Genomic DNA, 27,077 nt, shown 5'->3' with positions numbered 1-27,077 from the left:
ATAATAATGATTAACTGTTGGTGTGTCGACCAACAATGCTTTGACACTTGCTGTTGAAAACTCTGCTAACGTTAGCTGCCTAAGCTAACGTTAGCTAATATTAGCTTTACAGGCTGACAGGAAGCACCCCCTCACAATTCTGAATCCACAGAAAGGTTGAAATTCAGAGCTTTTAAGGTTTAACTGAGAATACAACAACTCTGTTTGCCATTGTTCGTCTTTTATACTTGATAGCTACCATGCTAACTGCTAGCGATAGCTCTGAGACCGACAAGAGGCGATCATGCAGATTGTTTACTCTGCTGGTCTTTCATAAACAGAATCAACATAAATGAATGCAACCAACTTGCAATAAATAACCAGACAACAGCTACGGCTGAGCGCCACTAACCTTTTTCACAGCCAGCCTTTTGGCATGTCACAACAGGTGTTATGGATAACATTAACATGACTGCATTACATTTAGCTGAGCTCAGGCTGCTAATATTGTGCAGGCTGACTCACTGTCATGGCGTACTGGGACACTTAATGGAACGGAGCCATCGTTAACAAAATGTCTTTCACCTGTGCTTTTCCTGATACGGCGCTCAAAATGTCTGCGGTGAAAAACGTCGATTATCGCCAGTGAAATAAACAGCTGCCACTCTGACCGTGTTATGATAATGTCTTACAGAAGAAGGCATGAATTGGGCTGAACGAAAGGAGTTTGGTTCACATTTCAAGAGAGGCACTAGGTTACAGGCTGTGCTCACATTTAGAGTTACTTCACACTCATTGTGCGTATCCTGAAGGTCTAACAAAGGTGCTGAGCACATTTCCTTCCTCCTTGAACATTTGTAAAGCCGATTTTTTCATTTATTTTCAACGGTGCATTGTTTATGTTAGCTAGCTAGCAGACTTCTTCTACACTGCCTTTGTTGGCATGTTACTACATTCAGTGGTATAGCATGAAACAGATGGCGGGAGGTTAATGGCACTGAATTGCATGCATGATATAAATAAAACTTGAACCCTCTTGTGCTCTATAGTGCTGCTAGTGGTCAGAAACTCCACTGCGTACCTTTACAGGTGAGGGGTCACTGAATGAATGTAGGCTGGGAAGAATACAGGTGTGCTTATTGCTGTGTAAGTATGTGCTCATGCTTTTTTAAGTTTGTGCGCACTCTCACATGTGCAGCACAGTGTGATCCATATTTATAACCTGTGTGCAGGTGTTTGTGTGTTCGTATGTGTGTGTTGTTGTATTAGTGGGTCTGGAGTGTAAAACCCACTTAACCATCTTCGTGAGAAATCAATTTGTGCCATGTTCTACGTGGCCAACCTTTACATGCTTCACTTCCTCCTACAGCTGCCACCCAGTCTATACAGAGTCATTGCCTCCATCCTTCCAGCACAACACACACACACACACACACACACACACACACACACACACACACACACACACACGCTGAGATAAACCAAATACATATCAGGCACACGCATGCATATTCATTCACTGTACCCGGCACTTCAATTGACGAGTAAATTACTAAGAAGAGCAGTAAAGATGAGGCAACTCAAGATGGCAAGTATGTCGATGTGTGTATATGGGAGAGTGGAAATGTGTGTGTGTGTGTGTGTGTGTGTGTGCATGTGTGTGTTGGAGACAGGGAGAGTGACAAGGAGATAAAGAGAGAGGTGAGTCCTGGCAACTTGGCCAGCAGCTCATTAATCTGCAGGTATGTTTATACCAAAGAGATAGTGCATGCAGCACTCACACACAGCGCACGCACGCACGCACGCACGCACGCACGCACGCACGCACGCACGCACACACACACACACACACACACACACACACACACACAAAGAGCCCTGCAGCTCATTGTCATTCAACTCTGCAGCCAGAACGTCCTTTGTTTCTCATTGTCCTGAGGAGTTTGGAGAGGAAGGAGTGCCCACGCTGATTGAAAACGGGAAAATTATGCTATCTTAGAGTGAATAGAGTTTAACAGCAAACCGGTGCACACCTGCAGGCGCTTGAGCTCCTATTTGTGTGAGCTTGTATCGCTGTGTCTGTGTTTGTTGTTGAAATTTCGCGTGTGAGATCATGACTCTGTGTCTGTGTCCAGCTTTTGTGTCTGTGTGTGCTGCTCATTGTGTGTATGACTGCTTTCGTGTCTCCGTATCGCTGCCTGAGTCAGTGGCAGGCCGAGCAGCTCCAATCAGGCACTCCTGGTGGTGTTGGTATGACTCGGGCAAGAGTACGGGTGGTGGTGGTGGGGGAGGGTACAGCCAATCATGACGCTGATTGAGGAATCCAGTGGCATGGATGAATTAATGAGGCATATCGATACAGCCTGAGCCAGCCAATCATAGGCCTTTAAGAGCTCCTCAGCTGCTGGCAAACTGTGACAAACTGCTGGTCATCAATCACACAAAAGACACGTATGAGCTGTCGCATCCAGCCTCCTGCATGGTTCATCCCAGACACTCTGCTGAATCATGTGTTGTTATATCATCGCCAGGCTGCCTTGGCCGTTTAGAAAAACATTTTCAGCACATACTCTTATCCCCTTTCTCAGGTCTGAGTGGTTATACGGAGCATATGAGCATCTTTGAAGTGCTGACCTGAGTTTATTACTGCGTGCAGATGGGAAGAAAATCTGTCACATGGAGTGGTGCTGTCCTTGGATGTGTATCTGGGGGGGGGGGGGGGGGGGGGGGGGGGGGGCGGTGGTCCAAGAAAGGAAATAAGTGTATTTCCCAAAACTATTCCTTTAAGCCATTTTTTGAAATCCCTGCAAAGTTTATGTCTGCAGACTCTTGCACATATTCTAATCAGTGTTTTGGCCACACAGCTGTCACAGCAGGGAGTAATTGGAATTAACTGTAGTTAACTGTAGCAGATGAAACACTGATCCAATTATAATGCTGAAAAACATTTTAAGGTAAGACTGTTATAGAGTAGCAATGATGGAGTTTTAAAGGAGGCGTCTTGGTTTCAGTACAGTCCTCGCACACAAACACAAAGGAGCGCACAGACACATGTACAGCAAAGAGATAAATGCTAGTTTTCTGGAGATATAATGCTGGGAGTAAATATCAGACTCTCCATTTCCCAGGATTCAGCCCTATCATGTTCACCTGGGCTGCACCTTATGTGAGCAATGAAATTGCTCATCATTACATGAATCATCATCTTCTAACGGTGCGTTCTTCTCTCCCTTGGCCAGCACTGGATGTTACACTGCAGGAAAAGCAGAAGCCAAGACATAGTAGTAAAACTCTACAACTTATTGACCCAACCAGTACAACTTGGAGGATTTGGAGCCAAACACATAAATCCAGCCCATCATTAATGAAGGAATGAATGGGATGTCCTGCGGGGAGCAGCATGGCAGCACGAGCTCTTTCCATCCGTCTTCTCCTACATACCCTTGCTACTCACTCAGAATCTATCTATCTATCTGCAGTGTTCTTTCCTTCCCTCTTCTTCCTGGTGATAATTCAGCTTTAGCGCACACAGCACCCCCAGCTTTAAGCATACCGATTTCACTTTCTGCCTCAATTCCCTTCAAATCACCAGATTTTCTCATCTGCTGACAAATGTCTCAGCTGCCTGTGTGTATCTACACTAAAACACCCATTATCCTCAGCCACAGCCTGTCCCCCCACCGCCATCCTCTTTGACCTCATCGCTCAGATCTGTGGACACACTGGTAAGGTGGGTTAGAGGCCTGTGATATTAATAGCCTCAACCTCATGAATCTTTCAAGCTCAGTCGTATGAGCTCATGTGAAAGGAGTGGGTCTCAGAGGATGAATTAGTTAATACAGAAGCCCAGAGGGGGTGTTCCTCTTGGCCTCTTTAAACATGAGTTATGCATTAGCTCTTCATATAGTCTTGAGCACATATTGGCCAAGACTGGACCCAAACAGGTGTGTGGGAGTGTGTGTGTAGGAGGCCAGATCTGCGCGAGGAGAAGAGAGTTATATTAGAAAAATAAGGGAGAATGTATTTTGTGCACACCCCTGCGAGCATATTTGGCAATTCGAGTGTGCAGGTGAGTGAGCGTGTGAGCTTGAATAAGTTTCATTTTATGCATGAGTACAGAGATATTTCTGTATGAATAATTGTATTGGCCTTTGACAGGGAAATACGGAGCAGGAGAAAGAAAGAGACGGAAGCATGGAGCCAGAGAGAGGAAGGAGGGGAGAGGTTAGGGGTTGCGGGGGAGTGAGGAAGTATGGCAGGAAATGAAATGTGTTATTTGAGAGAAATATTGGGGGGGCCACAGTCTTGTTTTCGCCCCAAATCTCTGCACTGCGGAGCAATTTCAATCCAGCGATATAGTGTAGGTCTTGCCAAAGAGCAACATGCTGAAGGGGAGGGGGGAGGCAGGGAGACAGAATGAACAGGAGAGAGGAGGAAAAATGAATAAAAGAGTGATAGAAAGGAACATGGGAAATTATAGAGAAAGATGAAGGATTAATAAAAGAAGAGAGTGAGAAGAAGGGGGGGAGAGAGAGAGAGAGAGAGAGGCAGCGGGGGTGAGGATATGAAGATGTGGTCACAGGAAAAGAAAAGTCACATTTGATAAAGAAAAAAAAAGTGCAGAGCAGCGATGGAGGGGAGAGGGGGAGGAAGTGGGAGCAAAAACTCAGATCTAATCACCATGATTGGAAATGAGGCCAGAGTGTGTGTGGAAGTGCGAAATAATTTAAAAAAAGCATCAGGTGCGCTTCCTGTCGAGCAGAAAACCAACTGGAGGACATTGCTGTGTGCGCAGATAGAGGATGTTGCTATTCAATTTATTTTGCTGAAATTGACCTGGGAGTTCTTCAAACCACCCGCGAGCCTGACTGAATGTTACTGTAGTTTGTTAGATGGCGACAGGGAGACGTAGGCGTGCGTGCCTTCTTCACAGGTGTTACTCTACGCCCACCTGCACTCTGGCTGTTGGAGAAATTAAAATGCTGGGAAGGAGGAAGCGAGACAACCTCTTGGCCATATTGCTGAGGCTCTTCTGACGCACAGCAGCTACTGTCATCTCTGATTCAGCAGGAGGAGGGACACGGGTCGACAGACAGGAAGAGAGAACTGCCTGATCAGAGTAATTTCCTCCTTTTAAGAGGATCATCGTCCGTCTTGACCTCGCAACACATTCTGCATAAAGCACGTGTCCATCAGCTATTAGTTTCCATTCTGCTGCGAAAAGCCATGAAGCAAACACCGCATTCACGAGTCTGTCTCAGGCTAATCCAGATGCATGTGACTGTCTTGCAGCTCGAAATCATTTATCTGCCTGCTCTCTTTCTTCCTCCTGACTGACAGACTGCTTGATGGGCTGATTGAGGTCTTTCTGAAGAGCAAACAGCAGTCGACCAGAAATAATTTCCCTAACTCCCTCTCCGGTTAGAATCACAGTGATTTGTTGACCTGCGCTCAGCGATAGACTGCGACAGGTTAATGCGTTTCCTTCACAACAAACCACATCTGAGCTAAACAGAAATAGCTGCTGCTGTCAAAGAGAATGAGATTTCATTTTCAAGAGGCAGGAAGGAAAAAAATATATAAATGTAAAACAAGGATGTATCTTAACCTTAAAACAAATCACTCAGTAGTGGCAACCTCATCACTTTATTTGTGGGTTCTTGACTCTAAATAAATTAAAATCCTTGCAGTTACAAACCAATTTCAAACCTGTTATAAGGTTATAAAATGAAGTGTGTGCTTATAAAGAAAGCCAATTCAAGAAAACTGCCATCAAAGCTCCTTATCAGCATAATCAACATGTCAGACAATGATTCGCTGAGCTCCCACGCTTTCCGTGTGCGGGGAGAGGTCGCATTTAAAGAAAAAACAATTATCAGCTATATTTTATGGAGGAAATCAGAGAAAAAAGTGAAAAACACTGCGTTTGCTCAGATGTCATCGAAGTTAAAATGTTCAAACTTTCCTCTTCAATCTGCTGATGAAGACCATGTGAAACGGCTGAAAGCTCCAGAACCAGTGAGTCAATGGACCTTCATTTGAGTCTGTTTGTCAACTACAGCTGCCGAGGTCCAAAAATGAAGTGTCATCCTGCAGAAATCAACCAGAGAGATGTTTTTTTTCCTGCTGCCATACATCAAAACGTCTTCCTGAGAATGCGTCATATGCAGTAAAAACACTGCTTCTTAAGTCGCTGCTGTACACGTGTAGTTTTAGCAAGCAAAGTTTCAAATGTGGAAACTGTGGAAATGAGAGAGAAATCCATAATTTGTTTTGGTTACACACAGTTAGTGCTATTTCCCAATGTTTACATGCTATGTGCTCCTGCATACTGAACCGCTTGTTTGATCTGAGTTATTTTGTAGAATGCACAAAATCTGCTGAATATTTTGGGAGATGCGTCACACATTTTGAGTGATACTTGGGCTGTGCTGTGCAGCTTGACTGATCTTCAGTCCACTTAAAGGCTCTGCACACCCACAGGGGTGATTTCAATTACTCTGACTGATTAGACTTCTGCTCAGGTTGAAGTTGGGTGGAACCAAGCTGGGAATTACTACTACGACTACGACTACTACGACTACTACTACTACTACTACTACTACTACTACTCCAACGACGATGACGAATGGTGGAATTGTAAGTTTTCCTATCATAACGACTTCAACGAAACTAACAGAAAGTTGAAACAGATCTCAGTCTGTGATTGGCCACAGAGTCCTGAGTAAAGGCAAAACCAGGCAAAGATGATTCATTGAAGCTGAAGTTCATATCAGATTGAAATATTTGTACTATTTCATCTGGAGATAATCAGCATCAGAGGATTCGCTGTCTTTATCTATATATCTTTTGCATTATCCTCTTATATGTGTGAAAAAATGGGGAAGGAAAATCTAAATCATTGTTGTGTCAACACGTGGTCGTCAAACTGACAGGCTGTGTTGTGCCTCATTAATCACTTATTCTGCGGCAGGATCCCCACTTAACCAAAGGGTCCTGATGATCAACGGGATGCTATAACTTACAGCTTCGATTTTGTAACAGGGGTGTGACACATTATTGTCCACGTGTCTCTACTGACAGCCCTGAATAAATTAAGATTAAGTCAGGAATACGGATGAGGAGAGGGACTTTCTGAAGATGAGGATCTAGTGGAGCTGGAGTGCTAACACTGAGATGGCCACAGCTTCCACTTCTCTCTCCTCTAAACTCATAAATATTAACTACGGACCACAGTAGAAACACAGGCCATCAATAATGCAGCTCCCCAAAACGCTTCTTCCCAAATAATTGCAGCTCCACGCCAAGTCCTGCAGACAGCCTCTTGCAGCTGTGGTGCCACTGCCTCGTTCTGCCTAAATAATCCGTTCACATGGAGAGCAGAGGCAGTGCAGGGGAAACCGGTCTATAGGCTTCTCCTGCTATAACGTGGCTGTGGCGGATGCTCCTTAACTTGTTTGGAACTGAAGGAGAGAGAAAGGACCTTCAATAAGATGTTCATATTAGCGGTGAACTAAAGGAAATATGAGCTGCAGATGTGAAATACACCACAGGGCAAAAAAAATCATAATAACCTTTCAGTTTATTATTATGCACATGGCCTGAGAGAAAACTAGTCTCTTGGCTCTGTTTTCAGGCTTTTGAAAACCTGTGATGGGGAACTTTGGCCCATCACAGGTCATTTCAGAGGGACGGCCTTGCTGTTGGCTGGTGAAAACCTCACATAGCCAAATCTCCACATTTATTTCTAGATACAGGGCGAAAGCCTGATTCAATGGCGGAAAATCCTCCTCGTGATAAATTTCCAATACTTCTTCCGCCTGCAGCGGAGCATAAAACACGAGTGTGAACACATCCCAGCTCCACAAGCAGTTTCAAGCTCATTATATTAGATGCCATGGCGCTTGTATCGACAAGTGGAAAAGAGGCATGATGACAAACAGTGGGGAATAACTTTCGAGGGTGGACAATGGTGTGTGTCTGCGTACGGCATGCAAGCCAGCACTCTCATCCTGCTGTTAGATGGCATCGCAGCTGCCTCTGAAGCCTGGGGCGCTCTGGCCTGGGGCTGCGAAGCACTGGAGGGGCATCTTTGAGAAGATGAGTTGCGGTGAGAGGGACCTTGGTGTTTGCGAGACTCACGTCGTGGAGAGTTGGCCCTATGAGGCACGATGTTTAGCGGGGCAGCCGACTCCTTCTGTTGCTATTTGAGCTTGTGGGTTTGGTGGGAGGGATTTAGCGGAGTGACAGGCGGCAGCAGACAGAGAGGCGGACAGTTTTACGTTGTTTATGTTCAGTTGTTGCCGGCACACTTTTCTTATGGCCTAATACCTCTAAAACAGCACTGTGTTAACCAATAATTGTGGTCGAGCATTTGCTGTTTAAGGCAATTAACCTTTTTGCCTTTGCCCATAATTAATATCAAAAACATCAGATATGCAGCTGTTTAGCAACATGATCAACATCACAACACTTTAGTAACACTGGGAAAGGCAATTAAGCACTCCTGAGAGAAGAAAGCCGAAGGACATACACACAAGTGCAGAAGAAATCTGTAAATAACAAATATTTTATGAACGTGCTTCTGAATGTCATCATTTATTCCAGCTGCTTCTAAAAAAAAAAAAACATTAACTTTGGTCTGATTCTATAACAAACCCAAACCAAATCGACTGCAAACAGCAAATCACTGCAAGCTATTCTATGTGTGGAATTCATGCTGTTAACATGCATTTGTCACAAATTATTGATCCAACACCAGATTGCTGATTGATCTCCGGTGGTGTTAATGCAGAGGCACACCTAAGTGTTGCATAATATGTACTTTTGGGTATAAGCCAGAAGGTAATTGAGAATCAGACCCAGGACAATATGCCTCCAATGACCCCTGACCCCTGATCTATGACCTCTTTCCATGACTAATGACCCTTAAAACCTCAGCTCGGCCTGTTGTCTCTGTATGCATAAATAAGAAACACGCTGATCTCGAGAAGTCGGACCAACTCAGGATTCAACACGCTCGGTGGTCTCTTTTAATTCAGGAGGTTCAGGAAATGAATTCTGCTGATGCGTCTGTCTATTAACTGTTTACTTGATTCTTACAGTGATTCCACTTGGATAAACACCAGAGCAACTTCTGTACGCAATCAAATATTTACTAAGGTTGAACCCACGGTTCTTTGGCCACGACCCAGTGTCAATGTGCCTGAACGCCGTCAACAACAACTTCGCACCAGCTGTGCTGTGTTAAAGCTCAATCGAACCCTGTGGGGTTCATGTTGCTGAATTTCTTCAAGTCTCTTTGATATTTTCTGCCAATGCAATATCTACTTCTTCTTCTTCTTCTTTATTTCCCCATCTTCCCTCATCAGCAGCAGCATGTGCCGCCGCTCCAGCACTTTAATCAGCTGCACCACCCCTCACTGAGCTCGTGGCTCCTTTGTGGCCCGTGTGTCCTTGCATGTCTCTGTCACACACACGTGCACACACACGTGCGCACACACACACACACACACACACACACACACACACACACACACACACACACACACACCAAAAACAGTGCACAACCATTTTCTGACAGCCACATTCTCCCATTAGACAGCTGAGTGGAACGATGAGCTGCATGCTACTCCTGGGGCCGAAGGTGAAACACACACAAACACACACACACACACACACACACACACACACACACACACACACACACACACACACACACACACAGGGTTGAGCACATGCGTACAGCACACATTCAGCAACCTCTGTCACAACTGGCTGACTTGCAGCATATGGATATTCCCTGTTCACTTTCAGTCAAGGAGCTTGATCCAAAACTAGTGGAGCTGAGAGGAAAGCTCCTCTTGGCTTTGACTGCACTGAGATTGGATCCAGTCCTATTAACAAAGAAGCAAACAGAACCCACACGGGAAAACTCCCTGGTGTCTTCCTCCTGAATCCATTACACAGTGGAGTCCATGTGGTAAATGCTATCCCAACATATGCCTGTGCCTCTTTCCCTCGTGCCTCGGTGACACAGCAATCTGTCTGCAGCTGCTGACCTCTGAGGCTTCCCTGCTCGGCCCTGACCTGGCAGTGACTCACCGATCTCGCAGCTCTCTCCAGAGAAGCCCTGAGGACAGTAGCAGCTATAGCCATCACCTTCTTGCAGGCAGCTCCCTCCATGGAGACAGGGGTTGGTCTGGCATGGGTTATTCTCCACTGTAAAGACAGGAAGGAGGGTTAACTGACAACTGGGAATTTCGAATGTATTTTACAGAGACAGAGCATCATGAAAGTGATTTGGCTGTTGACAAACTACGATGGGCAGTGAGCCAGAATTATGCCCCTCTCATTATCCTCACTGAGCCCAATCTCTCGCTGCTCCCTGACAGAGACAGAGGGAGAGTAGCGTGGGCAGACAGCACATAGACTCGTCTCTGTCTCTATGACTTTCTACAAGGTGACGGATTGGCTGGTGTTGCGTCTGTCATGCCCCTGTTTATCATGAGTGATGCTCGCCAGGTGAAGGACAATGTGCTGAGTCGACCCCCTCCTGCCGTTCTCTCTCCTCCTCATCGCAGGTCCTCCTGATGAGCCAAGGTCCTCATAAATTAGCTGATCATCGCCCGTTCATGCACACCGGTGTGGGCACCTATTTTTATGGCACATTACAGCATTGCAGCGGAGGTAATAAACCTCATTTTACGTTGCTGGGCTATAACTCCGTGCCTCTTCTTAGGAAATGTTTTGGCGGGTGAATGGTGGAGATTGAGGAGATTAAGTCATAATTATTGCTCTTATATTTTAGGATGGGACGGAGGGTGGAGGCGAATTTGACAAGGACGTTAAGAGCGCAGAGCAGGCGTCAGGATTTTTTATTCTGTGTGCAAAGGACTGTAGGGAACTGGCTAGATTAACTGTCTTTTTATTATCCAATCCTGATAGGATTGCAGCCCCCTGACACAATCTGTCAGGCCATCTAACACAGTGCATCTTCTCCATAATAACATCCAGACTCACTTAATGATGTATGAGCAGAGAGATACTGTGCAGAACACAGAGTGCGGTTCTCCTGAAAGTCTGGGAATACTGTCATTTGTGTATGTGAGTGTGTTTATGCATGAGTGCAAGCATGACGGTGTGTATTTCTGAATGTTTGTCTGACCCTGATTCATTGCAGTCCAGTGATATATACAGTAACGCGTGTGTGTTCAATTTCCTGTGAAACAGGGAGATAGACTCCCACTGCTGCTGAGGGGCTGCTGTTGATACACTGGGCAGAGGAGATGATGGAAAGGCTGCCTTTGAAAATGCATAAAAGTGATTCGCTGAATGGGAAAAACCATTAGAGACAGGCTCATTTCTTAAATCAACAGCGGGAAGAAAAAAACAACACCGTACGTGCTTTGAAAACATACATTGCTTAAAGGTTAACGATGTACTGATGGAGATAGTAAAATGTGCGAGTGGTGAGCAGTGCATGATGCGTAAAATAAAAAAAAAAAAACCCACACAGAGTATGGTCAATGTGAGCGCCTGGTTGGGTTGGAAAATGTCAGGTAATGGAGGTGAGAAAATGGAGAAAAGAGGTGATGGAAAGGAGCTGTGTGAGTCATTATCCACCCACCCACCCGCCCATCCATCATGAGAGAAAATAAATTGGTATGAAACTGTCATTTGGTCCCTGTAAATACTTCCAACATACATGTAACACAATTCAACCTCAGATATTCAACCATCAAACTACAGAAACACATTATGAGAAGTGCATTTTCATGGTAAATTACAGATAAAATATGAGTGTTGCAATAAGTCTTGAAGCTACTGCTTTAGCCACATTTGCCTGTATCGTATTTTCAAAATCATGTCATGTCTCCAGTTGCAAGCTATCTTTTTCCACTAAGCAGTAGTGTGTTTCCCTGGTCTGGTCTACCTGCCTGACTACACACTACATACCTGCCTACCTGGCACACGCTGCCCATGCGCTCACTGTGCATGACTGGAGTCTTCCACAAGGCTCAGCAGACATATTGCTAAAGCTAATAACACAAGAATGGCAGAGACAGTGCTGCCAAAATCTCTCCAAACTAACACGCTAGCTCCAGTACAAACAATAGCCTTGTTTGCTGCGTTAGGTGCTTTCCTACGTGTGAATGAGACATGAGGTAGTTAGGATACGGTAAGTGATGACAATGATGTGCAGCAGCAGCAGCAGCTAACGCAGTTGCACAAAGCGCACACCCACAGCAGTGAGCAGTATCTGTCCTGAGCACTCAGGCAGTGCATGTTCATGTGTTTTGGGGAAGGGGCTTTGGAGGGAGGCCTGATGGGAGGGGATGGCGTTTTTCAGTTTCACAATCTGGCTTTTCTCCAGCATTACCAACCCCAGCTTTAACCCCTACCAGTTATCTGTGTGACACCTCACAATGACCCCAACCTCGGAGAGCAGCAGTATGGTAAATGTTCGAGACAGACTTTGACTCTGCTTCCGACTCCCTGCTCCACTCTGCTGACCTCCCTCTGCAGCTGAGATAAACTTGTCACCCTTCAGGAGCACCGCATGCACATTCACGCTTTAAGTATTTGAATGACAGTCATTTAATGAATTCAAAAAACAGACAGAACCGAAATATTAATGAAACATTATCTGGTTACTGTGTGATGTAATTGCGAGCAATCAGTGAAGTGTATAGAAGCAGTCTGACAAGCAGAATAAACGGCTTTGTAGTGTCGAAAGTTACACCACATTTATTAATTACGTTGCCTTATTACATGTTTCAAGCAAGTGTAGTTTGTTACTTTCAGCAAAAGTGTACTTTACCATGATTATGTCCAGTGAAGAGTAGCTTCACTAGCAACAGTGTCAGGCTTGTTTCCCCAGCAGACTTTCGATAAATCATGATGTTGATCTGTTAGCAGCGACATAGAAAACACACCATTTGATGTGACTTGCTAATGTGTGTTGTTGACGTTTGCTCAAATGATTGATTTGCTGTTGCCACATTTTCATGACATGATTATGTTCTCCAGTCCGCCATCGTACGAAGCAGGAGTGGATAAAAGCATGTCGCAAACCGTGCCTTCAGTGTGTTTCGGTGAGGGAAAATGGACGGAGGTGGGAGATCAGCAGCAAGAACCTCAATCTGCCTCCACTACGTCTGTCCACAGCAACTCTTCAGGTAAATTAGGACACATTTGGATGACGCTCAGTGTGGGTGATGATACACTTTTGGAGAATATGCTTTTCAATGAAGCTTTTCTATCACTTTTATTTAAAAGAATGCTTACAGGAACTACAGCCTCTCTAATGCACTGCGAAATTCAGTGTCTGTGTTGAAAGATAAAGGTGACATTTTAGTGCGATTGAAATTGTGTGCGCGTGCGTGCGTGTGATTTGAAATACTATATGCATGAGACACAGTGGAAATTAAGCAGTAACTAAATCAAATCAGCTCAAAGGTTGCCAGCCCACATTAAAAGAGTAACATAACTGCCATCTTTGAAACAGAAACACACTTAGTTTAGATTATTGATTGTTCATAGTCATAGAACATCCTCTGTAATGGACACCATGATTGTCTGTGCCATGAATGCTACATGTGACACAGCTAAACAACAACATGACTGTGTTTCTTCTAATCATGATGCTCAACCAGTTAAGCAATTAAAAAAATCGTTCTGGTGGTCTATGACACTGGTAAAATTGAGATGGTATTAATCCACTAACAGCTCACTACTTAATACTCCCCCCAGTCCTCTGCAACGCTACTGCTCAGTGTTGAAGATACAGGTGTTAATGAATGATGTATCCCAAGAAGTAAAAGATGCACTCTGCCTGAGAAATAACCAACAAATTAATCTCACTCCGATGGAAATGAGGATCTGATGTTAACAAATTCCGCCAATATGAAAACACCAAAGGTCAGTCTGGTCACATCAAAAGCAAAAATCAGATATGCTGAGGTAAAGATCAAACTGCCTGAGGCAAGAGTTCAGTGAAAAAAATGTTAATATATATCTAAAATTATATGGATTTTCTTCAAAATGCAATTATACATCTTTTTCAAATGCTTACATTTAATTTGGGAACATCTCAGAAGTTTTCTGTGTGCTCTACAAAGCCGCCCCTTCGCATTCAAATGCCTGAGTCAGATTAGCAGTGCCAGAGATAAGTCTGACATCTGAGTATCTCTGCATGCTGTTGTGGTATTAAATCTCAGCTCCACAAACGCCTCTCTACTTTGAATCACAGCCCAGGCGGACGTGTATCTTCTGCAGTGCAAAAGGCAGCGATGCTCCCAGTGTAACTGGCAGCTGAGGACCAGGTCATCGAGTAACCTCAGCGAGGAAGACTTCAGGAGCCAAACGGTGAACTTCTCATGCCCATTCTCCCCGTCAATCACACCACAGACGGCAATACTGTGGCTCTGGCTTGTCTTGCTATCTGCATTAATACTGCACAGGATTTTCTTTGCCGTCGTGGAAACTGAGAGTGACATATCTTGAAAAGAAATCCATAAGCTCCTTAGGATTTAAGTGGATGGCATCACCAACTCATGGGAAAAATTAGAGCAAAGCTAGTGTGTGACAACTGTTTATTCATGTGTGTGGGCATGCATGTGTTTATTGCCTTAAGAACCCCAAAAAGTGCACTCCTATTGGTCCATTTCACTCCACAGAAGAAACAATTTATAGACACAATTTGACCAGTTCCTGCAAAATTGCCTTAATAATGAGATGAAAGGACTTTTCCTCAGCTACCATCTATCAGCACTGATAAATGGCGCCTGTGCTGTCTGTGGTAACACAGACTGAGAGCTGAGCTGTAGCAGAAGAGGACATTGATCCAATCTGCAGACAATTAGCAACGACTTATTACACACAAATGAGACTGCGTTCTTCACCAGCTGTCCACAAACAGTAGCCTGCAGTGTTAGCGGTGACATCACATGTACAGTGCACAGACATGAGACAGCAGTTCGGGATCGTGCGGCTACAGCAACCCCTCAGTCCACAGAAATGTTCCGCATGAGTGGACGAACACAGATGGAGTCAGCCATGTGACAGGTGACCGAAAATGAGATGTGGCTAGTTTAGTGGATAAACATTCATTTCTCCGCATGACATTTTGCTGTTTTCGTAATTAGAAATGTGCATGTGTGTGTGTGCAAATGTGAAACTAGAATTAATATGCAAGCGAAAAGCAAATTAAAAAGGAGAGAAACAGGAAGGGGAGAGAGAGAGAGAGAGAGACCCTGGTCCACGGGAAATTTAGCATAGAGATGCACAAGAATGAGCGAGAGAGGTGGACTGAGAGTGAGAGAGAGAGAGGAAAACGTCAGCTAGGGAGGGACAGAAAGTCACAGTGGGAGCTATCATACATTTCCTCCTCTCTTAATGCTGGCTGCTAGCTTATGATTAATTACACAGTGGTCTTAAAATAGGTCGCCTCTTCCATTCCTTCTGTGCGTCTTTCTCTTTCCGCGTGAGAGACGGGGAGGAAAAGAGGAAGAGAGGAAGTCCGAGAAAGAGAGAGAGAGACACTCCAGTTTATGAAACAGACACATGGAGATGAGCAGATACAACCAAAGAGAGACGACTTACACGGTTTCAGCTTTCAGGTCAGAGCTCTGCAGTCAAACTCGCAGAATAGATAATGTAAAGTCTTTTCCCCTCACATTGAGCAGATACTGCAACATCTCCTCAGTCCTGTGCAGAGTTTCTTGAAATATGTTCCTCTGTGTGACATTTCACTGCTCTATGGGGTCATCTGAAGTTTTTTCTAAGCCTCTCAGGAGAGAGATTATCTTAACGTCGTGGCATATTTGGGAAGCTACTCCCTGATGACAACTCATACATGCACCCGGGATTTAGAACGGACCATAAAAGAGGATTGCGATAAGGGAAATGTCTCGCATCCCATGAAGTCTGAAGCTGAGCGGTTAGCAAATTCAACATAATGGAAGCCTGCAGAAAAGCTTGTGCTGACAGAAACACTGAACTTTTCACGAATAAAAGTGCAACACACACAGACATGCGCACAGGAAAACTGCACACACACGCACTTACATTTACTGTATGTACACCTGCTTATCGCCCGCCGCGTTGCTGTGCTTGGACTCACTGAACCTTGTAATAGCTTGCAGAGACAGAGATCATGCCTCTGCCTGTTCAAGTGTTCCCCATCTATGAGCGTGATAAGCCATCACCTGGGCCCGGCAAGAGCTGCCCCGTTAAAATTTAATGCTACAGTACATCCCTAAAAGGTACGGAGACACACAGAGCAGTTAGCGCCGTATGGATGGCTGCTGAGCTGCAAAGTAAAGGCTTAAAACGCAGTCGATTTCGTCATCACTGCGATGGCTCGATAAGTCTTCAGCGTGAAATATTCATATTGTCACTTGCATGGTCGCTTAAGTGAACACATGTTTTTTGCGTTTAGTGATGATACAGAGCAAAAAAAGGCATATATAATACATTAGCGTAAGTGGCTTTGCCAGTGCTGGATGTCACGACAGGTCCAGCGACGCATCTGGAGAGAAGGTCTACATTAAGACGTTTCTGCACATAATTCAGTTATTTCACATGTACCGGGTCTGATGGTGTCGTGTTTGCCAAAGTGCAATCTGGAAATACAACAACGTTGCTACGGCAAAGGCCGAGAAGACAAGAAATCAATGGTGAGATGATCGATCACACGTGTCGTGACACGGTTTACACAGATTGTCTTAACCGCATCGTCATTCAGTATGATCGGGTCACGTCAGGTCACAGCTGAACCAGGAAGTTGCTCCATCAACTGTTGTTTACAACAGAGTGACTGGGTGAAAAATTTTACCCTCTCTTTGTCTGAAGGAGCTGATTTTTTTATTTTCACTGGCTTGCTGATAGTACAGAGACAAACAGGAAATGAAGGGAGAGTGAGATGGTGTGCCATGAAACAAAGGTTCATTAGATTAGATTAGATTAGATTCAACTTTATTGTCATTGTCAGAGTGCAACACAGAGACGAGATGCAGTTTAGCATCTAACCAGAAGTGCAAATAGTCATAATATCCAAAAAAATATAAATACATCTAAGTAGTGCGAGTAGCATGAAGTATAAACAGTATAAACTGGTGGACAGAGTTCAGCAGGGTAACAGCTCCTCATGGCTGGAATCAAACCATAACCATTCAGATACCAGTGCACCGCCGCCTGTTTCTCGACTTGTCTTCTTTTTATCAACGTCACCATGTTCCCAGATCTCAGCAGTGAGTGCAAGTATACTATTAAACATGAGAATGATAGCCAAAACTACCAAAGTAAGAGCCAAAACTACGGAGCTTAAGTAAACAACAGAACTGTGTCACAGCAGGATTCGTTCCATGAAGACAATTATACGCATGTGGAACTTCATCCAGGCAAAGTAAAGCTAATAATTAGCTGCAGCGACTGTTTGGCTGAAGCCTGCTGAGTCATCTGTATGAGTCCAAGTTTCCATCGCTGCCCTGATAGGATGGACAGAGGCAGACAGACTCGCAGGTAGGAATATGATCCATGTATCAACGTGTCCCCAGACGGGCAAGTCACTCACTGCGGATGAGCTACAATTACTGCCACGGCAAGCTGAATACACACCGGGGATATATGAAACCTATTTCTGCTGAAATATAGATAACATCTCTCTCTGGCACAAAGATGCAGACCCCACTGCAGTCTCAGATTACTTCAGAGTGATTGATTTACAGAGGTGAGCTACAAGAGGGCAGGGAGGGACAGCGAGGAGGTGGTGGAGGCAAGAAGAGGAGATGGAGAGGAGGCAGAGGTTACGTTTACTCGTTGGTGGAGCTGCTCTGGTTTGGTGCTGATGATGTCAGCGCCCCGGCAGTCAGTCTGCAGAATCCAATGTGAGCAGAGGCTGACAGTCTGCAGAGTGTGGAGCGTTACACCAAATTCTCCGACCCTACGGTCCATGAGGTCATACACACAACGGGGAGGGTCGGCGCCGCCTCGCCTCTCTGAAACCAAGCTTCCACCTGGACCTTTTAACCCACTGCACCGGCTGTCAGTCCAAAGCGGTGCTGTGCAGGATAAATCTGAAGGGTCACGAGATGATTAATAGAAAACAAGGAAAGACATGTTCTGCTACACAACATTATTCTTCGTCTATTTATTTCTACTATTTGCTTTAACAAGTGAAACAAGCCTCGTATCAATTACTTAAATCAACAATTTCAGGTTAGAGGGAAAGCCACTACAAAGATATTTTTTCTAGGGGGTCAAAAGGCAACAAGGTTGAGAACCACTGGTCCAAAATGTGGAAAAACTCCAGAACTCCAGTCCCAATCAGGTATAAACCCATGGTGCCTATAGAAGGTGCCTTAAATACAGCTGAACGGTCTTTCATTGCATGTCACACTGTGCAAGGCGGGTCTAATAAAATCCCGGTTGCCCCAAACTGCACAATGTGAAGGGCCCACATGTGTGCAGTGACAAAATGACTCCGGACACGAGGTTGGAAGGGACACAAAACTACTTCACTATTAATCCTAGTGGTCGCACAGTATAAAGTCAGCTGTTGTAAAGAATAATAATGAAATACTCTATTGATCTCCGCACCACAGGGAGATCAGAGCACCTGGTCAGCCACGGAGCTGGCAGGAAGTCAAGGACAACTGACAGCTTAGATACTTGCTGAATGGAGGCTTGAACCCAGCTCGACCACTTGAAAGGCTGCCATCCTTTGAGAATGTGCTCATATCTTAGAGGGGAAGGTTGTAGATGGAGCAGGTGTAGCGATGTGATTATTGTGCCCAGCCTGAGCAGAGCAGCCTCTGACAAACTAGGATTGATGAGCACTGCAGGGGAGGGAGCAGCTATTTCTGTCTGTCTGACCACATGCGGTGCCCTGTGTCTGGCTGCATATACGGGACACCACCTTTGTGTGTGTGTGTGTGTGTGTGTGTGAGAGAGAGAGTGTGTGTCCAGGGGGTGAAAACAAACAACACTGGATGCAGGCTGCAGTCTGTAACGTCAAGCATCCCACATGTAATCCACTACAGTGGTGCATTAATTATTACTGAGCGCGCTGAAAGGTGCGATCAACGCTGGATTACTCAAATGACTAAGACTACCAAGCCAATATATCAACCTGCTCCAAGTTATTATTTATTTACATGGAGGTATCATCAATTGACAGTCTTATGTTTATGGTGTAAACCAACCCTGCAGGTGTGTATGACATAAAGAGACGCCAGTCTGATAAATTAGAATGTACTTACACCAAAGAAGTACCAAAATACAATAATAAAAAATCCACATAGACAATTTTAGAGCAAACTTTTCCATACAGAGCACTTTCCATTTTCAGCTTCACCTCCTTTCAACTTCAGAAAATGTTTTCCTCCTCTCTGCACAAGCAAACACATGCACACACAGAAACGGATGCACGCACGCACACACACGCACGCTACGAAAAAGCATGAAACTTGCAATTAGCTACAGTGCCAGAAGCCTGAGACAGCAGAAAGGAGCCGACGTGCTCTTAGTGAGCACCTCGAGAACCCGGCGTCACACTGAATCAGCCCGGAGAGGACCGGGGAGGAGTAACATGCCAGCAATTCAATACAAGCCGATTCAGCGAGCCTGCACGGCGAGACTGATGAAGAAATTGAGGGTCTATTGTTACAAGAGTGGCACTTGTAGCGTCTCCGTTCGTCCTAAATAAATTGCATTATCTGGGCTGTCAGAGTGGCAGGAAAATAATCCATCCAGGCTTATCATCACAAACACATTCGATCCACCTTGATTTTTTTCCCCCTCTTCTCTTCAATGTGTCTTTTCGCTCATTTTTTAGGCCTTCGTGAAATGAGAATATTGAATCAGCCTCGTTCCCCTTTTTCATAGAGTTATCCAGCAATATTCTGTACGCACGCAAGACTGAAGGTAAACAGACAAGAAGCGACTGTAACAGTCACTGTCATGAATTATTCATATTTGACTTACATGTTGACTGAGGAGAACATATGTTGTTACACATCACGTGAAATCAGCACGCATGTACGAAGGATTAACATGCCTTCTAGTTAAGTGGGGGTTGTACAAACAGATGAAGGCTCAGTTGCTCTTACTGGTACAATTAGACAAGTACTCATACACTTGAGATTTCCACAGCGGTGCAAAAAGTGGGGCAAGAAACACACTGACAAATGACCTTGAAATGCACTTTGCCCATCAGTTTGGTATCTGCACAGTGCAGCAGATAAGAGCTAAAAGGAGATGTGTTGCTGTTTGGGCTAAAATTGTGTCTGTGTGTCACTCACTTGATAATTCTAAGATAACAGCTTATACTACAAACCAGCAGCATTACATAATCTTCCTGAACAATGGACATAAACACTGTGATTAGATACGAAGCAACCACCCCTTACAACTGTTCTCCTGTCCCCCACTGCTCGAGGACTGTATGAAAGCTCAGTTGATCGACTGAAGGCAGCAGGACGGACGTGCATCTGCAGCTTCTAGTTGAAAAGTGTCAAATTTCACAACGATCCGCTGTGGTTACCTTGATAAAGTCATACACAACCAACACCAGACTGCTGCAAAACAACCACACAAGCACCTGAAGCATCTGTGTACATCAGATTAGCTGCATATACTTCTGTGTGCATCTGCAAGTTAGAGCGGCATTTCTGTTTTAATCTCCTCTTTTTCATGAACATACCTGCATTTTGGATTTTTTTAACTGCAATATACTGTGGCTGTGTAATTGGTTTAATCTGATAGGGGTAATTCAGGGATCAAGCATAGATTAGTTAGTGCATGGATCACTGTGGTTCAAAATAAAAGCATGCATCAGCTATAGAAAACAACATGACCCGACTTCTAATATCTTACAAATACAAATTCAGCTCACAAAGGCATATCATCCGCTACTGGCCAAACAATTGTGGTGTCGTATATATTTGTGTATTGAAAGTCTGCAGCTTACAGAAAAGAACACTATTCCCTGTTTGGAAGAGCTGATTTGCACTCTCTGAGCCATTTCCATCCCACTGTGATTGGCACAGCCGCTTAAAAGGGACGAGAGCAATGATGTGATTGGCTGAGAAGACGATGATTAATCAAAATCAGACCTTCCTATTTATATTCTGCTTCTCCCAAATCCCTTGCTCATATTGGGCTGCACAAACAAGAACAAAAACAACAAATATACCCAGACACACCTTCACTGATCTTGCACACAGGACCAAACGTGTTGCGTGTTGTACTTTGCAGCTAATATGCCACTACAAAAGAGACCTACATCACACATACACACACACACACACTCACACTCACACAGACAGATTAGGGATCTCATACTCTCCTGCCTGCATGTTTGTATTCCACTGTGGTTACTATCAAGAAGTTGTTCTGACAGCAGGGCAGCACTATTAGGAGAAGCAAGCTGTGGGCAGGAGGGTTTGCCTGGAGACCTGTTTAAAACTCAACAAAGACGAACTACTTTGCATGACCTCACAGCGCCTCTGCCAGCAGAAACTCTGAAAAGAAGCTTGCATCCCAAAATTCCTCCAAGCCACCATTTGCAACTTGCAAACATATCTTTTCTCTTTATGGCTCACCAGATTGTATAATTTACAGCTTTCTATCCAACACCCCCACCATTTAAGAAACCTTCCTCCTCTTGAGACCCTTCATTTTTTTTTGTTCCCCTCTGTCAGAGTCCTCCCCCGCCGGGACAGATGTGTGGGTGTGTCTGACGAGCCCTACATGAAGAGACCCCTCAACCCTTCCACCCGCTGTGGGCTGGCTGCTGCATGATGCGTTGTGACTGACGCTGGGAGCCACTGCTCCGCTCTGCCTTCAGCGCCGGCGAGAGTGAGAGGGAGTGAAGTCAGTCAGGCAATCTGGCAGCTCAAAAAAACCCCAGCTGGGTGCACTCATCCTCTCCGCTGCCACTCCTCTGTAGCTAGAAAATGCCTCAATTTGAAATCATACATTTCACTGTTAACCTTGATGGCAGGTGGCTCCATTTTCGACGGCGTGCGCCTGCATGTGTGACTGGCTGAGTCGCTGACGGATACTTGTGTCTCACTGCAAATGGAGAATGAAAATGTGAGAGTAACGTCTCAGGGACGCTGCTTTTAGGCCCTCTATTTCCACTATGTCTGCTGAACAGTTTACATCATAGTATATATATATATATATGTATACACTGAGTATATCCAGATCATTCTCCTTCAGAGGGAATAAAAGCAACATGTTGGCGCAGAGAGAAACTGATCTGAAAAACAACACAGCTGTGTGCTGCTAGTTTGTCTGTGCCCTCTTAGAGGACAGACCTGTTGGATAGAGATAGAGAGGTGAAATATTCTTTCAATAAAAGGAAGCAGATTCCTGACATTTGATCTGATAGCGCCTGAATGCCCCATTGTAACAGTTACCCACATAACCCGACCAGGTTCGTCTCTCACTGCTCTGCAGAGCCACACAGTGAGTCCACACAGAGGATTATATGCCTTCTGACAGCACCCTGCCAAGCTCTCTGTCTCCATCCATCCATCCCATCGTTTCCCAATTGGTGGCACACAGAGGTGATGTTGTTCATTGCGTTATGGAACTCTACGCACCCTCAGGGGCGCTGAGGGTGTACCTGACAATAAAAACTCAGATAGGAAGTCATCAGGGGAGGAAATAAAAAAAAACAACTCTTGTCAGTGAATCCCCAACTGTGTTTTTATTGCGGTGACACATGGCTCAGCAGAGGTCTTCTCTTATCTGGTTTACAAACGTGTCTATGACTAAAATAAAATCAGAGGACATGACGACGCCTGAATGCTCCAACAAGCAGCTGATGGTTTCATCTGCTGCGTGGCTGCACGTTTTACGTCGCAGCCAGTCGGTGAGACTGTGTCTCCAAAAGCCAAGAGAGTAAACGTTCACTATATTTGGCTGGCTTGACTTCCAATCCAAAAATGGATATTTATGGAAAGTTGGATGTTAGAAAAAGACGACTAAATCTCTCACAACAATGCTCTATGCATATGTGAGCGTAAGGCGCCGCGCTAACAAAACAAATCCATGATTAAAAGGCGTACTACGTTGTGCCGAGGGAAACAGAAAACTGGAGCTCAGCATCCACTGTTACTGTTACCGAAGTTCACACAGCACTTTGGTCTGCTGCCCAACTGATCTTTAGAGGGCCGTGAGATGAAAAAATATTCATAAAAACAACAACAAAACTTGTTTTTCAGTTCTGCTGTAGATCTGCTACCAGTAACAGTCAAGAGATTCAGTCATTCATCTGCCATAATGGGAGCTCTGGGTCATACAATCTAGAAAATAAAATACAGCAGCCTGTGATGGGGCTCCTAGAGGCTGAATAATCACCAGGTTTTGTTGTGGCAGCGAAGATAATAAAGCATTTTTATGATGCCATAAAAATGCCTGTTTAAGACAGCTTTTCTGTGATTTTTCAGGCTCACTGTAGAATATTAAACCCAAATTCTGATGGTGCATTAGCTTTACAAACATAGCTGTTTGTTTCATTGACTTTTACATGTATAAATCAACACTTTCCATTCCTTCCCCTCTCTGATAACGGATATTTTGCTTGAGCGTTTCGCCTGCTACACAGAAAATCCCTCACTGAATTATTTAGTCACTGCGTGTTTGGCTTTTAACAGTTTAAAAACCAACCGCACGTTGCAGAACTGCAAATATTCGCTGCTCATTCTGCTGCTTGCTGTACCGTTCAATGACCTTTACAGGCACAGCTCTTGACTCGGCCCATGGAGCGACTGAGTATCACGGCATCATAGACAAGACTCCCTGAATGCTGCGAGAACATATTAAACATGTAAAATTCGACATGACGTACAGCCGTAACACACGTTCCTTGAGATTGATAACTTCTACATACATGTTCTCCCCCTCCTCAATATTCTGTTTTACAAGTTCCTGCATGAAAGGTCCTCAGTAAAAGCACATCCAGTAGTAAACTAAAAGTCTGAGTTTGGTCCCTCTGACTGATACTATATATAACATCTTTAGGTAATTAATACAGAAGCATCAGCATGTTCACAGCATGTTAATACTGTTGCAGCTGGACTTCTTTGAAATACTTTATATGAAGCTGCAACTTCTGGGGCTGAAATGAAGCCAACAAGGTAATCACATATATTGAGTTATACAATCCATGCTTTGGATACAGTTTATATACATGGACATCAGTTATATCTGAAGGGTCGTCAGATGATTCTTAGGAGAGGAAGTTCCTCTAAAAAAAATCTATTTTCAGCTTTTGGACCTTTTCACGATCTATCAATCTTTAAATTTTGGTGAGCTGTTGGCTCACTTGAACATTTATAGAAATGAAACCATGTGAGAAGCTTAAAGGGAAAAAACACTACTTGGTGGAGCTGTTAACAGCTGACATCTGAAATATGACCCCGACAGCACACTGCTTTTTGTAAGATGTCAGAAGCCAAAAAAATTTGAAGCCACTGGGCTAGTCTTTAATAGTGTGCTGTATTTTAAAAGCTTGTTATATCATGCACTATGTAAAAGCTTCAGCTTAAAAGCAACTAGTAAATAAAGCTGTCAAATCAGTGTAGTGGAGAACAGAGTTCAATATTTCACTCTGAAATCTAGCAGAGGGAGTGATTAAGTAGCATAAAATGGAACTCAACTACTACTGGAACTACTGAAGTAAAGTAGAAGTACCACAATACTGTACTTAAGTACAATACTTGAGTGAATATACTTAGTTTCTTTCCACCACTGCAGGCCTGTTAGACGGTAAATGGTTAATGTGCTTTTCTAGTCTGGCGGCCACTTTTACAACACAAGCCTGCATTCACCCATTCACACACAGCCACCTGCTCATTACGAGCATTAACCAAGCAAACACACTCACACACCGACGGCACAGCATCTGGAGCAATTTGGGGTTCAGTATCTTGCCAACGATACTGCGACATGTACACAGGGATCAAACAACCGACTTCCTGATAGGTGCACGGCCGCCCTACCTCCTGAGCCACAGCCTCCCCCTGTTATCCCTGAGTTATCCCTGTTATGCACGGTGAGGGAGAGCAACCAGTTATGGGGACTGGTCTGCAGTCAGCCATCCCATCTGCAAACTGGTTTTCAATGCAGCCCTGTCCTGTTGGCTGGTGTGCTGCTTCCAACCCTGTAAACAGGGTTAAACAACACATGCCGGTAATAGAGGACTCCATTACCCGTAAATATCAGATTAGCATCACAGGCCACAGTCTGCTGTTTACCCGGGGCCAGAGCTGAGAAAGCCACCGCTACTGAATGCAGCAATACAGACAAGTATTACAGACTTCCAGTGTACTTTTAACTGGTGTGCATTAGCATTAGCATTATCACCAGTCGGTGATGTGCACAAAAGGCTCGGTGTGATTTCTCAGCACAGAGAACTTAGCCTCATTTTCAACACTTTAGTTAGCTTCAATATTTCCCTGGTTGACAGGATACAAAGAGCCTATGCTCAGTCAGCACAGAGTGGTGTGTAACGCCGTTTCATCCCACACCACGATGACGCTCAGCGTCCCTCAAGGCTGTTCTTTAACAAATCCCATTCATTTAATATGCGGCAGCCAATAGCACAGGATTAGATTCAGCAGGAGTGTTTGATATGGAAAAATGGTGGAATTACACCATGAAAAGAAAGAAGAAGAGAAACTTGGAGAAGCGAAGCAGATAGAAGGATGACAGATTAGGCAGCGTCGGATTTAAGGGAGGTGACTCTTTTTTAAAAGGCAGCGACGGGGATCCTGCTGAGGCTGAGGATCGTACGGGGGACAGATACGGTTAGATGGCAATTGACTGCCTTGTGTTGTACCACATTGGAGTTCAAGAGGCTATCAAAACATTATGCCGGGGAGAGTCATAACAATGAACAGAGGAGTAATAAAAGACATAAAGTCAGGGAGACGGGGAGCGAGGGAGGGCGAAAAAAAATCCTGCAAGGGAGAGGCAGAGACGCGAGGAGAGGAAGAAGGAATAGAGGAAAAAAGATGGGAGACAGAGGGAAGGGGAGGCAGGAAAATCAATAGACTCCTATATGCAGCATTGAGAATGTGCCCTCTCGCTGCTCCAGACAGCCTATCCAAGGACTCCAACAGCCAGCAGACGAACTGAACATCTATCCACAGACACATACGGATAATATGCCACCCCAGCCTGTCCCCGTCTCCATTTATCTCCTTCATTCCCCCTCCATCCTCAAATACACACACACACACACACACACACACACACACACACACACACACACACACACACACGCACACACACACACACACACACACACACACACACGCACGCACGCACACACACGCACACACTTCAACCTACTGGCTCTTCTCCTCCAAATTTAACACTCTAATTTGGTTGAGGGCTGCCTGCTGTGTTATTGATGCTGCCAGAGGTCTGATCCATCTTGAGACCAGGACAAGGCTTTAGTCAAGATGGCTATAACTCAGAGGCATCCCGCTCCCTGTTTGCCAGAGTATAAGACTGACGTTGGTAATTTAAAGGCTGGACAGACAGCCGACATTACTGTATCCACCCAACTTGCTTCGTCACCCCGAGCGGCCGGATGCCAGCGCTCTGAATCATTTGGTACATTTCCACGCTTGTTTGGGATTCTCCGGACTAGAAAGTGCTTTTGTTACTTTTTTTGTGGCGTTGCAAACTTCCATAAACGCTGTCTTTAGGATTACACAATATGGAAATGAAGATATGAGTAATTGAAAAAGAAATAAAATGAAACGTGTTTACTTTCTCGCAGCGTTCACAGTGAGGGATTAAGACATATTCAGTCGTGTGCATGTGCTGGTGCGACATGTGGGATGGATTAACGCGGTTTACTCCTGAGCAAGCTTGGCATGCTGGTGCTTCCTCACTTATATTCAGTTTTTTATGTGTGTGTGTGTGTGTGTGTGTGTGTGTGTGTGTGTCCACCCATCTGTGTGGGTTTAGCTGGAGGCCAGACTGATGGGGAATTGGAAAGCTGGATGTGGCATTATATACCAGCGTCTTATCACTCTGATATATGGCCAAATAGGACACAGAGGGGC

The 27,077-nt window shown here is 44.7% G+C and overlaps 1 protein-coding gene across 1 annotated transcript in view; it reads right to left on the bottom strand.

The window, feature by feature from the left end:
* Positions 1-27,077, bottom strand: part of ncanb (neurocan b) — a 135,270-nt gene that overhangs the window by 45,210 nt on the left and 62,983 nt on the right. Inside the window, exon 10 of the mRNA XM_076726223.1 lies at positions 10,084-10,200. Within this exon, the coding sequence (XP_076582338.1) occupies positions 10,084-10,200 (117 nt within the window). The remainder of the gene's footprint in view (positions 1-10,083; positions 10,201-27,077) is intronic.

This window comes from Chaetodon auriga, chromosome 3 (genome assembly GCF_051107435.1).
Source record: "Chaetodon auriga isolate fChaAug3 chromosome 3, fChaAug3.hap1, whole genome shotgun sequence".
Classification (NCBI taxonomy): Eukaryota; Metazoa; Chordata; class Actinopteri; order Chaetodontiformes; family Chaetodontidae; genus Chaetodon; species Chaetodon auriga.
The sequence above is the reverse complement of the archived record's forward strand: the minus strand, read 5'-3'. Positions and strand labels throughout refer to the sequence as shown.